The sequence below is a fragment of the Oryzias latipes genome, chromosome 18 (assembly GCF_053564925.1).
Source record: "Oryzias latipes strain Hd-rR chromosome 18, Olatipes_Hd-rR_3.1".
Taxonomy (NCBI): domain Eukaryota; kingdom Metazoa; phylum Chordata; class Actinopteri; order Beloniformes; family Adrianichthyidae; genus Oryzias; species Oryzias latipes.
The window spans coordinates 36,940,001-36,952,374 of NC_136254.1; the positions used below are offsets into that span (position 1 = coordinate 36,940,001).

A 12,374-nucleotide genomic window follows, 5' to 3' on the forward strand; every position below is an offset into this window, starting at 1 on the left:
CTGGGGTTTTCCTCACATCGTGCAGCCCTGATCAGAACCAAACTCCTCGTGGTTCTGCAGCAGCCGGTACCAGAACACAGGCAGGAGGTGTGGTTCTCAGGGAGTCTTGGTTCTGAACCAGTTTCCAGGATGAAGGAGGAGCCCAGCAGGAACAGAGTGAAACCTTTATTGACACTACAATCTGGACAGGAACAGACGGACTGAGCGCGCTCAGTGCGTGGAGAACTTGGGCAGCTGGTCTCCCAGGATGACACGCCTCTCCACGCCGTCCTCAGAGATGGTGGCCAGCCGGACCACGCCCCCGCTCGACCCGTCCCTCTCCATGGCCAGAGTGAGCGCTGTGAGGCAGACAGACGGGTGAGACTGCAGCTGATGCACGTGGCCCGGTGGGCGGAGCCTGGCGTACCTTTGGTGGTGAGGTCCAGACACTGGTCCTTGCTCAGTCCAGGTTTGTAGTTGGAGTCCATGAAGCCGTAGATGTAGGAGCTGCCGCTGCCCCCCACTGACACGGGCTGCCTCACCAGCATGCCTCCTATGGGAACGCAGTACACCTACACAGGAGGGGGCGGAGTCAGTCACAGAAACAGCAGCAGCTCAAGTGAGGATCTGGATTCACCTGTCCCCCCTTCCTGCGGTCCCAGCCCGCCACCAGAATCCCGGCCATCAGCTCCTCCCGGTACCGGTAACAGCTGGCTCTGAACAGGTGAGCGGCCGTCTCCACCAGGGGGGGCTCGTCCAGCTCAATGCTGAAGGGGCGGAGCAACCGATGAGCCACAACAAACCACAGGAACAAAAGCTGTCAATCAAAGTCAGTTACCTGTGGAAGCCCAGCTGGTAGGAAACCACCTCAGCGATGGCCTGAGTGTCTGCAGCCGAGCCCGATCTGAACACACACAAAGACACACACACACACACAAACACACAGGTTGTGTTGTCAGAAAGAGACATGTGCAACATCTTGCTGTTGAACATGTCTGCTGTTGGGAACGTCTCCACCCAGTCCAGATATGCCCATGTGAACATCAAACAGACCCCTAACTGAACTCATTCAGCAATAGCCGTGTTTCCATGGGCAAAAGTAATCGGAAAGAACGCCTGATCGTAAAGAAAATGCGTCATGTAAACGCGCCGTTCGGAATACTCTGCCCCCATCAGACTCATTCGGATCAGAATTTCTTTCCGATGGAGATAGGTGGGTTATACCGATCGTTTATCCGATCGTGGAGCATGTAAACGGTCATTCCGATCGTGTGTCACTACTGCTCTGGTTTACGTCACGCATAGACGGTGTTTGGCTGAGAGAAAGCTCATACAGGACCGTCCAGCTCTGCGGACGCCCCGTGAAAAGCGCCGCTCCGCTCTCGCCCCGCTGGCTCTCCCCTCTCTTACACCCCTTACGAAGGGAATGCGGGGAAGGGGCGCTTCGTACCCCCCGACGCTCACTCGGTCCACTGGCACCCGAGTGAGCAGAGGAGCTGGATTAATAATTTTGTGTCCGAGGGGGGAGGATGCTTTTTTACGTGTGCGTTTTGTTATGTGTGGGAGAATCCAGACTGCGAGCCGCCCCGCCGCTCTGGGTTAGCGGCTGCAGGACTCAGGAGGAACCGTTTTGAAAAGAGCTCGGGCCGCTAGCTCACAGAGTGGCTTTGGGGCGGTCTGTGTGAACTTTTCAGAGCAGAAATAAATGTTGCGTGGTGTCACGTGGATTTGTGTTTCCAGTTGTGTCCCGACAAAATAAAGGCTGATGTTATTTCCATATATTTACGTGCAGCTAATATGCAGATTGCTGCGTTTCTCGCACGGTCCTGGATTTAGTGTCCATCAGGCTAATGTTGTTAGCCCGTGTTAGCCTGTCCTCAGCCTTTTCCAGCTCTGTTTCATTCATAAAACAGCACTGATCCCACGGATTAAATATAACGATGAGCGAACAGGCGCTTCATAATATTCATGACATTAATAAAAGCACGTTTGGAAGATCGTCTCGTATTATGGAGCTGCTGCTCATGCTGTCTGTCTGTGGCAGTGGTTTGTTTACAACGGGACCTAGTTCCTCATCCGGGTGATTTTACACTACTGAGCATGCCCAGATGATTCATTCTGAATGAGCGTGTGAGCCATGGGAACGTTTGTTCTAATCGGAAAAAGGTTTTCTGTGCCCATGTGCACGGGTGAATTTTAACCCGACCATTGATCCCATCAAGATATTCTGCACATGTAACCACGGCTAGTGTAACACCTGCATCTTTCTGGGTCTGATTCCACTCCAGCTCCAGAAACAAACACACAACTGGTATGGACTGATAATGAATTAAGAATCTATTTTATGTTGAATGCTGGTTATAAATATAATTTATGAGCATTTAGATGTGTTTGACATGTTAAATTGAAATTCTGAGTTAAGTCTTTAAGGTTTTTAACCCATCATGTTGATCTAATATCAGAGAGCTACCTGTCAAAAACACACTGGGGCAAAGCAAAGTCGATGTGACTGAGGTGATTCCATGGTCTATGGGGGGGACAGGAGCTGGGGGAGACCAAAGGACTCCACACTGGTCTCAGCAGAACTCACCTGCAGCAGTAGATCCGGTCGTGGATCCGGGTCAGTTTGTCCGTCACTCTGTTGGCAATGTACGCTCTGACACACAAACACACACAGGTGAGCAGACGGACAGGTCGGCGCTGAAGCCCCTCCCCCCCGAGGAGCCCTTACCCTGTGGTGGTGCGAGAGTCGGCTCCGACCACAACTCCTCCGTCGTACTCCACCGCCATGATGGTGGTCTGCAACACAGGAGACAGGTGAGGTCAGAGCGCAGTGGTTTTGATGGAACACCTGGCCAGGTGAGACTGCAGGTCAACCAAAGGTCAGACCACAGGAACGTCTGCCACCACCAGACGCCACGGATCCGTCTGGATGAAAGGCAAAGCTGATTCTGGGACTGGACTGAAACATGAATGGGAACCAAAATGGGAGCCTTACGGGAAATGTAAAGGAGAACGTTAGAATGTTAAAGGGAACATTCATGGGAATGTAAAAGGGAAACGTTAGGGGAACGTTTAGTGAATGTTAAGGGGAACGTCAAGGGAAATGTTAAGGGGAACGTTAAGGAGAACATTAAAAGATGTAAGGGGAATGTTAAGGGGAACATTAAGGAAATGTAAAAGAAAAGTAAAGGGGAACGTTAGAAGGAATGTTAAAGGGGACATTAATAGGATTGTGAAAGGGAATGAAAAGGGGGATGATAAGGGGAACTTTAAGGGATTGAAAGGGGAACGTCAAGGTAAATGTTAAGGGGAACGTTAAGGAGAACGTTCAAGGGATGTAAGGGGGACGTTAAGGGTAATGTTAAGGGAAACGTTAAGGGTAATGTAAAAGGGAATGTAAAAGGGAAACGTTAAGAGGAATGTAAAAGGGAAACGTTAAGGGGAATGTAAAAGGGAAACGTTAAGGGGAATGTAAAAGGGAAACGTTAAGGGGAATGTAAAAGGGAAACGTTAAGGGGAATGTAAAAGGGAAACGTTAAGGGGAATGTAAAAGGGAAACGTTAAGGGGAATGTAAAAGGGAAACGTTAAGAGGAATGTAAAAGGGAAACGTTAAGGGGAATGTAAAAGGGAAACGTTAAGGGGAATGTAAAAGGGAAACGTTAAGGGGAGTGTAAAAGGGAAACGTTAAGGGGAGTGTAAAAGGGAAACGTTAAGGGGAGTGTAAAAGGGAAACATTAAGGGGAATGTAAAAGGGAAACGTTAAGGGGAATGTAAAAGGGAAACGTTAAGGGGAATGTAAAAGGGAAACGTTAAGGGGAACGTTTAGTGAATTTAAAGGGGAACATTAGGGGGGACGTTAAGGGTAATGAAAAGGGGAATGTAAAGGGAAATGTTAAGGGGAATGTAAAGGGAAACATTAAGGGGAATGTAAAAGGGAAACGTTAAGGGGAATGTAAAAGGGAAACGTTAAGGGGAAAGGTTAAGGGGAATGTAAAAGGGAAACATTAAGGGGAATGTAAAAGGGAAACGTTAAGGGGAATGTAAAAGGGAAACGTTAAGGGGAATGTAAAAGGGAAACATTAAGGGGAATGTAAAAGGGAAACGTTAAGGGGAATGTAAAAGGGAAACGTTAAGGGGAATGTAAAAGGGAAACGTTAAGGGGAATGTAAAAGGGAAACGTTAAGGGGAATGTAAAAGGGAAACGTTAAGGGGAACGTTTAGTGAATTTAAAGGGGAACATTAGGGGGGACGTTAAGGGTAATGAAAAGGGGAATGTAAAGGGAAACGTTAAGGGGAATGTAAAGGGAAACGTTAAGGGGAATGTAAAAGGGAAACGTTAAAGGGAAAGGTTAAGGGGAATGTAAAAGGAAAACGTTCAGGGAAACGTTAAGGGGGAATGTAAAAGGGAAACGTTAAGGGGGAATGTAAAAAGGAAACGTTAAGGGGAATGTAAAAGGGAAACGTTAAGGGGAATGTAAAAGGGAAACGTTAAGGGGAATGTAAAAGGGAAACGTTAAAGGGAAACGTTAAGGGGAATGTAAAAGGGAAACGTTAAGGGGAATGTAAAAGGGAAACGTTAAGGGGAATGTAAAAGGGAAACGTTAAGGGGAATGTAAAAGGGAAACGTTAAGGGGAATGTAAAAGGGAAACGTTAAGGGGAATGTAAAAGGGAAACGTTAAAGGGAATGTAAAAGGGAAACGTTAAGGGGGAATGTAAAAGGGAAACGTTAAGGGGAATGTAAAAGGGAAACGTTAAGGGGAATGTAAAAGGGAAACGTTAAAGGGAAACGTTAAGGGGAATGTAAAAGGGAAACGTTAAGGGGAATGTAAAAGGGAAATGTTAAGGGGAATGCAAAAGGGAAACGTTAAGGGGAACGTTTAGTGAATTTAAAGGGGAACATTAGGGGGGACGTTAAGGGTAATGTTAAGGGTGATGAAAATGGGAATGTAAAGGGAAACGTTAAGGGGAATGTAAAAGGGAAACGTTAAGGGGAATGTAAAAGGGAAACGTTAAAGGGAATGTAAAAGGGAAACGTTAAGGGGGAATGTAAAAGGGAAACGTTAAGGGGAATGTAAAAGGGAAACGTTAAGGGGAATGTAAAAGGGAAACGTTAAAGGGAATGTAAAAGGGAAATGTTTAGTGAATTTAAAGGGGAACATTAGGGGAAACATTAAAGGGAATGTAAAGGGGAATGTAAAAGGGAAATGTTAAAGGGAAACGTTAAGGGGAATGTAAAGGGGAATGTAAAAGGGAAACGTTAAGGGGAATGTAAAAGGGAAACGTTAAGGGGAACGTTTAGTGAATTTAAAGGGGAACATTAGGGGAAACATTAAAGGGAATGTAAAGGGGAACGTAAAAAGGAAACGTTAAGGGGAATGTAAAGGGGAATGTAAAAGGGAAACGTTAAGGGTAATGTAAAAGGGAAACGTTAAAGGGAAAGGTTAAGGGGAATGTAAAGGGGAAACATTAAGGGGAACGTTTAGTGAATTTAAAGGGGAACATTAGGGGAAACATTAAAGGGAATGTAAAGGGGAATGTAAAAGGGAAACGTTAAAGGGAATCTAAAAGGGAAACGTTAGGGGAACGTTTAGTGAATTTAAAGGGGAACATTAGGGGAAACATTAAAGGGAATGTAAAGGTTAATGTTAAGGGGAATGTAAAGGGGAATGTTAAAGGGATGTAAGGGGGACGTTAAGGGGAATGTAAAGGGGAACGTTGAGGGGAATATAAAGTGGAATGTTAGGTGAATGTTAAGGGGGACATTAGAGGGGACACAAAGGTGAAAGTTAAGGGAAAACTAAAGGGGAACGCTAAGGGAAACTTAAAGAAGGGAACGTTAGAGGGAACATTAATGGGTAATGTAAAGGGGAATTTTAGGGGAACGTTAAGGGAATGTAAAGGGGAACATCAAGGGAAATGTTAGAGAGAACGTGAAGGACAACTTTAAGAGGAACTTTAAGGGACATAAAGGGGAACACTAAGGGGAAAATTAGAAATTAACGTTAAGAGTAATGTAAAGGGGAAAGTTAAGGGAAACGTTAGAGGGAACATTAAATGGAATGTTAAAGGGAATATTAAGGGGAATGTAAAAGGGAATGTTAGATGAACGTTAAGGGAAACCTAAAGGGGAACACTAAGGGAAACAGAAGGTAAGGTTAAAACAGAAAGAGGGAACATTAAAGGTAATGTAGGAGAGACTGTTAGGGGATCGTTAAGGGAACGTAAAGGGGAACGTTAAGGGCAACTTTAAGAGGAACTTTAAGGGGACATAAAGGTGAACGTTAAGGGAAACATAATGGGGAACACCAAGGGAAACCTTAGAAGGGTACATTAAGGGGAATTTTAGAGGGAAACGTTAAGGGAACGTTTATAGAGTGTAAAGGGGAACGTTAAGGGAACTTTTACGTCAAAAACAGCAGTTGATCAGAACCTGCAGCACAGAAACATCCAATGTTTTCCATAGAACTTCAGGATTGTTCTAAACTGTTTTTCTGATCTCCCGTAGAACAAGAAGTCTAACCCCTCAACACCGGATACGTCAGCGGTGACGGCTAAATACCAAAGGGTCTTTGACTGTTTGTCACTCTTCACCGTTAACTCAATCAACGTGAAGCAGTGGACCGTTAATATAACACACCTGTGGTAAAGTGTTGGACAACGACACAAAAGCACCGTCCTTCACAACACAATCAGCTGATTCACATCAGCTTTTTCTTTCTTCAGAACTCGTTGAATGTTCCTTCTGGGATGTTTCTGTGTTGTCGATTCCTCCTCACCTGCTGAATCAGACGCTACACAAACCAAACGAGACTGAAGACTTTGTTGAGCTAAAGTCAGCTGTGGAGGTAGAAGCCCCGCCCCTTTACACACCAATCATGAAAGCAGTGTATGGAGGACATGTGTGTCTGTGTGTGTGTGAGTAATATGTGTGAGTAATGTGCGTTTGTGTGTGGGTAATGTGTGTGTGTGTGATGTATGTGTGTCTGTGTAAATGTATGTATGTGTGTGTGAATGTTTGTGTGTAAATGCATGTGTGTGAGAATCCGTGTGTGTGAATGTGTGGGAGTAATGTGTGTGTGTGTGTGTGTGTGGAGGATGATGATGTGCTGCAGCTCATAATGACTGCCTCCTGCTGTGGGGTTTGTGTTTCCATGGTTACAGTTGGACCTGATTCCGTCAGTGTTCTGAGCTTCAGCCGGGTCGGCTGTGGGTTTCAAAGGTTTACATGAAAGAATCTCAGAGGAATAAGAATTTATTACGGAGGTCCAAATGAAGAGTTCTTTACAACAAACAGAACCAGCATTCATAAAAGAAACAATAAAACTGCAGAGAACAACAGAATAAAAATGCGTCCACACCAGAACCTCCAGACTGATGGTTGAAGGCTGAGCTTCACGCTGATGAGCTACAATTATTTCCTTCTCTGAGGCAGTGAGACTAGAAAACCATAAATAAAATGCCTGGAAGAGCCTGGAGAGTGAAAATAAGTAGCAGTAACACAGTACCAGCAGAAAACCAGACCACGGCTCGGAACTGGTTCCGAATCAGTTCAGAACCCACATGAAACAGAGGACGGGAATGTTTGAGTAAATTTTAGGCTAATGTTAGCCGCCATTAGCACCAGGAGAACTGCTGTCTCATTCAAGCGCGGACACCGTGATTAAACTACTCAAACCGGGACAAAACCAAAACCATTCCGAACCGATCCGAACACTCAGCGTCCGAACTTACTCCGGTGCTGACTTCCTGGCGGCTCCATTCCGGAACCAGATCACTATTGGAAGAAACGTTCTGGCTGAAAATCGGCATCATGGACGCTGCCGCCATGTCTCCTGTGTTTGGAGTCAGGACCCGCGCAGCTGCCCGATAATAAGCCTGCGTTTATTAATTTCAGATGAACCTTTGATGTCAAACCAAGTAAGTATTGTCTATTTTTTGGTTATTTTTCATGTATACTACGTGAAAACATTAAAAGCATCATAATTAAATTTCATAAAGTAAAAAAAAGACAAGAAAGATCTAACGGAACTGTTGACATAAATGTGGTATTATGCAGCTTTAATGCCAACCCAGAAATTCATTTACATCCGAAATCTATAACATAAAAGGCAAATATTAAAACGTTTTCGTACAGGAAAAATATTTTTTAAAATCCCTTCTGGTTTAAAAACTACGTCTGTTTTTTTAACCATTTTTATTCGGTGTCATTGAGTGTATGATTGGGTGTTTTCAGAGACGCTTTCAAGTAAAGTGTTTCAATATTCTCGTTTATTGTTTTTACTAATTTCGTGGAACATTTTTAAACAGGCAGGCCAACGGGCACCTAAGTAACAGGTCTTGTTGGAGACGGGAAGTGAAGGTAAACATGTCCGCGGTTCAAAGATTTGAAGGTTTATCTCTTTTTGTTTATTCTGACACCGAAAGCGCGCGTCAAACATAAAAATTAAGCTTTAAATTCAATGATTTTAAGGTTCGTGGACCACAGAAGAACATTCCTCCTGTCCGAGCTGAACCGCATTCATTTAAGTAAAACATCATTTGGCAAACATAACATTCTCGGCAAATTGAATGAACACAAACCGGAATTAGCTCGGTTTCAGTGCCGGTTAGCCGGTCTCCGGTTCGGCGCGCTCACTAACATCCTTTTCCTGTAATCTGCTGCAGATGACGGTTCATAACATCTACATTTTCGACCGAAACGGAAACTGCCTCTTTTATAATGAGTGGAACCGGAAGAAGCAGGCGGGGATCTCCAAGGAGGAGGTGGGGAGTCAACAAACAAACAAACAAACAAACAAACAAACAAACAAACAGGGGGGCTGCCTCTGACGTCAGCTGTGTGTTTGCAGGAGTTCAAGCTGATGTACGGGATGCTGTTCTCCATCCGCTCCTTCGTCAGCAAGATGTCTCCTCTGGACATGTATCCTTTCAGCACCTGTCCGTCCGTCCGTCCTCCTTGACCGTCTGTCCTCCTGAACCCTCTGTCTGTCTGTCTGCCTGTCCTCCTGTCTGTCTGTCCTCCTGAACCATCTGTCTGTCCTCCTTGACCGTCTGTCCTCAGGAAGGACGGCTTCCTGTCCTTCCAGACCAGCAAGTACCGCCTTCACTACCTGGAGACACCCAGCGGGCTGAAGCTGGTCTTGAACACGGACCTGTCAGTCAACAGCGCCAGAGAGACGCTGCAGCACATCTACAGCAACGTAAGAACCAGACTGCAGCCCAGAACCTCCACTGAGGAGGAGGAGGAAGAGGAGGAGGAGGAGGAGGAGACTCCCAGAATCCTCCTGGATCTGTAGAACGTTCATGCAGACTCCAGGGGCCTGTTTCAGAAAGGAGGTTCAACCAACTCTGAGGTTGAACTTGAACTTGAACTCTGAGTTGGTCAATCGGGAGATTAACAACTCTGAGTTTTCTGTTTCAGAGAAGCTGATCAGAGTTAGATCAATCAACTCTGAGTGGACTGATTCGGAGGTGAGCGTGCGCACCGCGACTATAAGAAGCCATTATCAATGGAGCGCAGATATCACGAGTCACCATGGCAACCGTGAAAAAAAGAGGTCTGCGTATTTTTCTCCAGCTGAACTTGACGTGCTGCTGCAGAGTTACAGTGAATATGAGCAGATATTCCGGAAGAAAAGCAACACCGCTGCATCTGCAAAACAGAGACAGTTAGCGTGGAAAACATAGCTGCTCAAGTTAATGCCTAAGTTTGCTTTTAAATCATTGTTATAAAATATTGGCTGTAATAACTTTCTAAATAGTGTAAGGTGTGAAATAAAAAATGGTGATATTTAGGTGTACTTTTGAAGTGTTATTCCTGGTGTAAATGCAGGAAATGCTGCATAGTGTACAGAACCAATCTGGGGGGAAATGCCTTTAACGTCTGTAATGTTTAGAGGACTTTTTTGTTAACCTTCCCCTCTTGCAAACGTTGGTCAGTTTAATATTAATACATGCAATTGTGTTTTTAAAAGTGAACTTTTGTCTACCATTGTATTGATCAAGTGGTATAGGTTTATATGGGATTAAGAAAGTAAGCAGTACTAGCAAATTGTGTTTCCTAAAAGTAATTGTTACATTAATCTAATTCAATGTCCCTGATTTCATTTTCATGTAGATGCAATCCTGCAGGAATTAAAAGAACATGGCAGCAGCTAAAAATGAAGTATAAAAACATAATTCAATCAGGTCAAATGTGAGCATGTCATGGATGTAGGCTTTGTTGACAATATTTGACATATGAAACATCTACATAGCAATACATATCTAATGTTGTTTTCATGGTATATATGTAATTAACTGCAACGACAAACGGTAACGCTCAAACAAAAACGTATGGGGAAATGACACAAAATCGAGTCTAGGTCTCAAAATCCTCGCACGACGTAAATGTAATTCTCTAGGAATTGATGCAGCCTCCTCGTCTATTGGGTCCTCCAGAAAAGGACAAGCCATTCTTGTCACTTGTCTCTGTGTGACGGAAATGTGGGCAATGAAGGTTAAAGCGAAATATACCGCTTCGTCTTTAAAAAGGGGAGGGGACCGGCAGAAACTTTGAGTTTGGAGAATAAAACCTGCTCCCGACCAGGTTAGGTTCACAGCATAAGTAACCATGGACACTGACTCCGAGTAGAAGTTACCTCTCTTTCAGAAACGGGTTTGACTTACTCTGCTTTCTCTGGTTTGACAAACCTCCCATTCTGAAACGGAAAACCCAGGGTTTCCCTGATTTCAGGGTTAACGCACTCAGAGTTTACACTTAACCTCCTTTCTGGAACAGGCCCCTGGCTGTCTCACCAGAGGAACTCGTGTTCATGTCCCTCAGAGAGGAAGATGAGCTGATCATCTTCATCACAGATTGGTGTTTTCCTCTTCTTGTTTCTCCTCCTTCACCTCCTCACTGTAACCATTACAGAGAAATGCTCCTCGGAGCTGCAGACTCAAGAGACTCTTATTTTGAAAGGGATTCCCACTTCCTGGTGTGAGTCTGCAGCTGTGAGGGAGGGGTCATGTTTCTGTTTTTGTAATTGTGTGTGCGTGTTTGTGTGTGTGTGTGCGTCTCAGCTGTACGTGGAGCTGGTGGTGAAGAACCCCGCCTGCTCGCTGGCGCCCCCCCTGGACAGCGAGCTGTTCTGCAGCCGTCTGGACGCCTTCGTCAGGTCTCTGGCCTTCTTCAGCCCCCGAGCCGCCTGATCAGCTGATCACAACCATGGATTTTGTTTTTGGACGTCTGAATAAACGATGAAGACTAGTCTGAGCCTCTTCTTTGACTGGATGATGAAGATGAGTCAGACAGCAGTGATGTAATCTGATTACCTCAGATTAATAATCCAGCAGTGGTTCTGTAGAACACGGGTTCTCTCTCCTTTCCTGCTCCCTCTAGGTGGGGGGCTACAGGGAATGAGCTCCATCTCACCTCCTCCTCCTCCTCCATCCACGGTCCTCCTCTTTGGTCTTTCCTGGTGTCTCCATCATCATCATCACCGTTCTTCCTCTCATCACTTCTGCTTCCAGAACCTCCATGAACTGATCCTCTGGACTCACGGATCCATTCTGGTTCCAAACAGAACCTCAGGAAGCCTCTCAGAGGTTCTGCTAAACTGTCCGGCGCCTCAGGAGGGGGGGGGGGGGGGTTCTCTGCTGGTCCTGTTTTTGGTGACGACGTGGAACTCTTGAGTTCTACTGGAGACTGTTGGGTGGAGGAGGACACGCTCACTCACGATGAAGCAGGGGGGGGGGGCTGTGGGTGGGGCTGTCCCCCCACCTGAGCTGAAGTCACTGAAGAGGTCCACCTGAGTACCTGAAGCAGTCTGGACTGGACCACTGGACTGGCAGACTGGGGGGGGGCTGGTTCCTGTTTTCAAGAGGGTGCTCCAACCAGTCTGAATCCCACTCCTCAGCCCCCCCTTGGTAAAGTCTATGCCACGGTTCTGGAGAGGAGAGTCCGTCTGATGTTAGAACCTCAGAACCAGGACCAACAGTTCCCGTCCTGGTCCTGGATCAGCTCTACAGCCTCTGTAGGGGACTGGGGGGTTGGGTCTGGTTTGGGGACCTCTGGATTTCCTCTCTGCTCTTTGCAGATGATGCTGTCCTGTTGGCTTCATCAGAGCACCCAGCATGCATTGGGGCAGTTTGTGACGGACAGCACCGCCAAGTCTGAGGTTCTGACCGACTAAGTCTGCCCTCTGGGTGGGGGGAGGGTTCCTGCCCCCGGTTTAGGTATCCAGGTATCCTAGGGTCCTGTTCATGAAAGATGAGGAAGATGCCCCCCCCCCACACACACACACAGCAGACACACACACACACAGCAGACACACACACACACAGCAGACACACACACAGCAGACAGACACACACACACAGCAGACACACACACAGCAGACACACACA

General features: G+C 46.0%; 2 protein-coding genes across 7 annotated transcripts; one reads left to right on the forward strand and one right to left on the reverse strand.

The window, feature by feature from the left end:
* Positions 1–150: 150 nt before the first annotated feature.
* On the reverse strand, positions 151–8,658 carry psmb6 (proteasome 20S subunit beta 6). Of its 2 annotated transcripts, none has more exons than XM_078936880.1 (7): positions 8,565–8,658; positions 2,711–2,778; positions 2,570–2,635; positions 818–883; positions 617–746; positions 407–551; positions 151–338 (listed from the first exon to the last, which is right to left on the reverse strand). In XM_078936880.1, exons 2-7 carry the CDS (start codon positions 2,767–2,769, stop codon positions 211–213), a joined length of 594 nt encoding a protein of 197 aa, XP_078793006.1. In that variant the 5' UTR covers positions 2,770–2,778; positions 8,565–8,658; the 3' UTR covers positions 151–210. The 2 variants fall into 2 exon arrangements, with proteins under 2 accessions (XP_078793006.1, XP_078793005.1); XM_078936879.1 differs by lacking the exon at positions 8,565–8,658 and adding an exon at positions 7,716–7,871.
* Positions 8,279–11,235, forward strand: trappc1 (trafficking protein particle complex subunit 1). Of its 5 annotated transcripts, none has more exons than XM_078936885.1 (6): positions 8,279–8,343; positions 8,455–8,510; positions 8,649–8,747; positions 8,834–8,904; positions 9,046–9,184; positions 11,049–11,235. In XM_078936885.1, the coding sequence occupies exons 3-6, from the start codon at positions 8,649–8,651 to the stop codon at positions 11,175–11,177; spliced, it is 438 nt and encodes a 145-aa protein (XP_078793011.1). In that variant the 5' UTR covers positions 8,279–8,343; positions 8,455–8,510; the 3' UTR covers positions 11,178–11,235. The 5 variants fall into 5 exon arrangements, with proteins under 5 accessions (XP_078793011.1, XP_078793010.1, XP_078793012.1 ...); XM_078936886.1 differs by having other exon boundaries at positions 8,323–8,374; XM_078936884.1 differs by lacking the exon at positions 8,455–8,510 and having other exon boundaries at positions 8,285–8,343.
* The last annotated feature ends 1,139 nt before the right edge of the window (positions 11,236–12,374 follow it).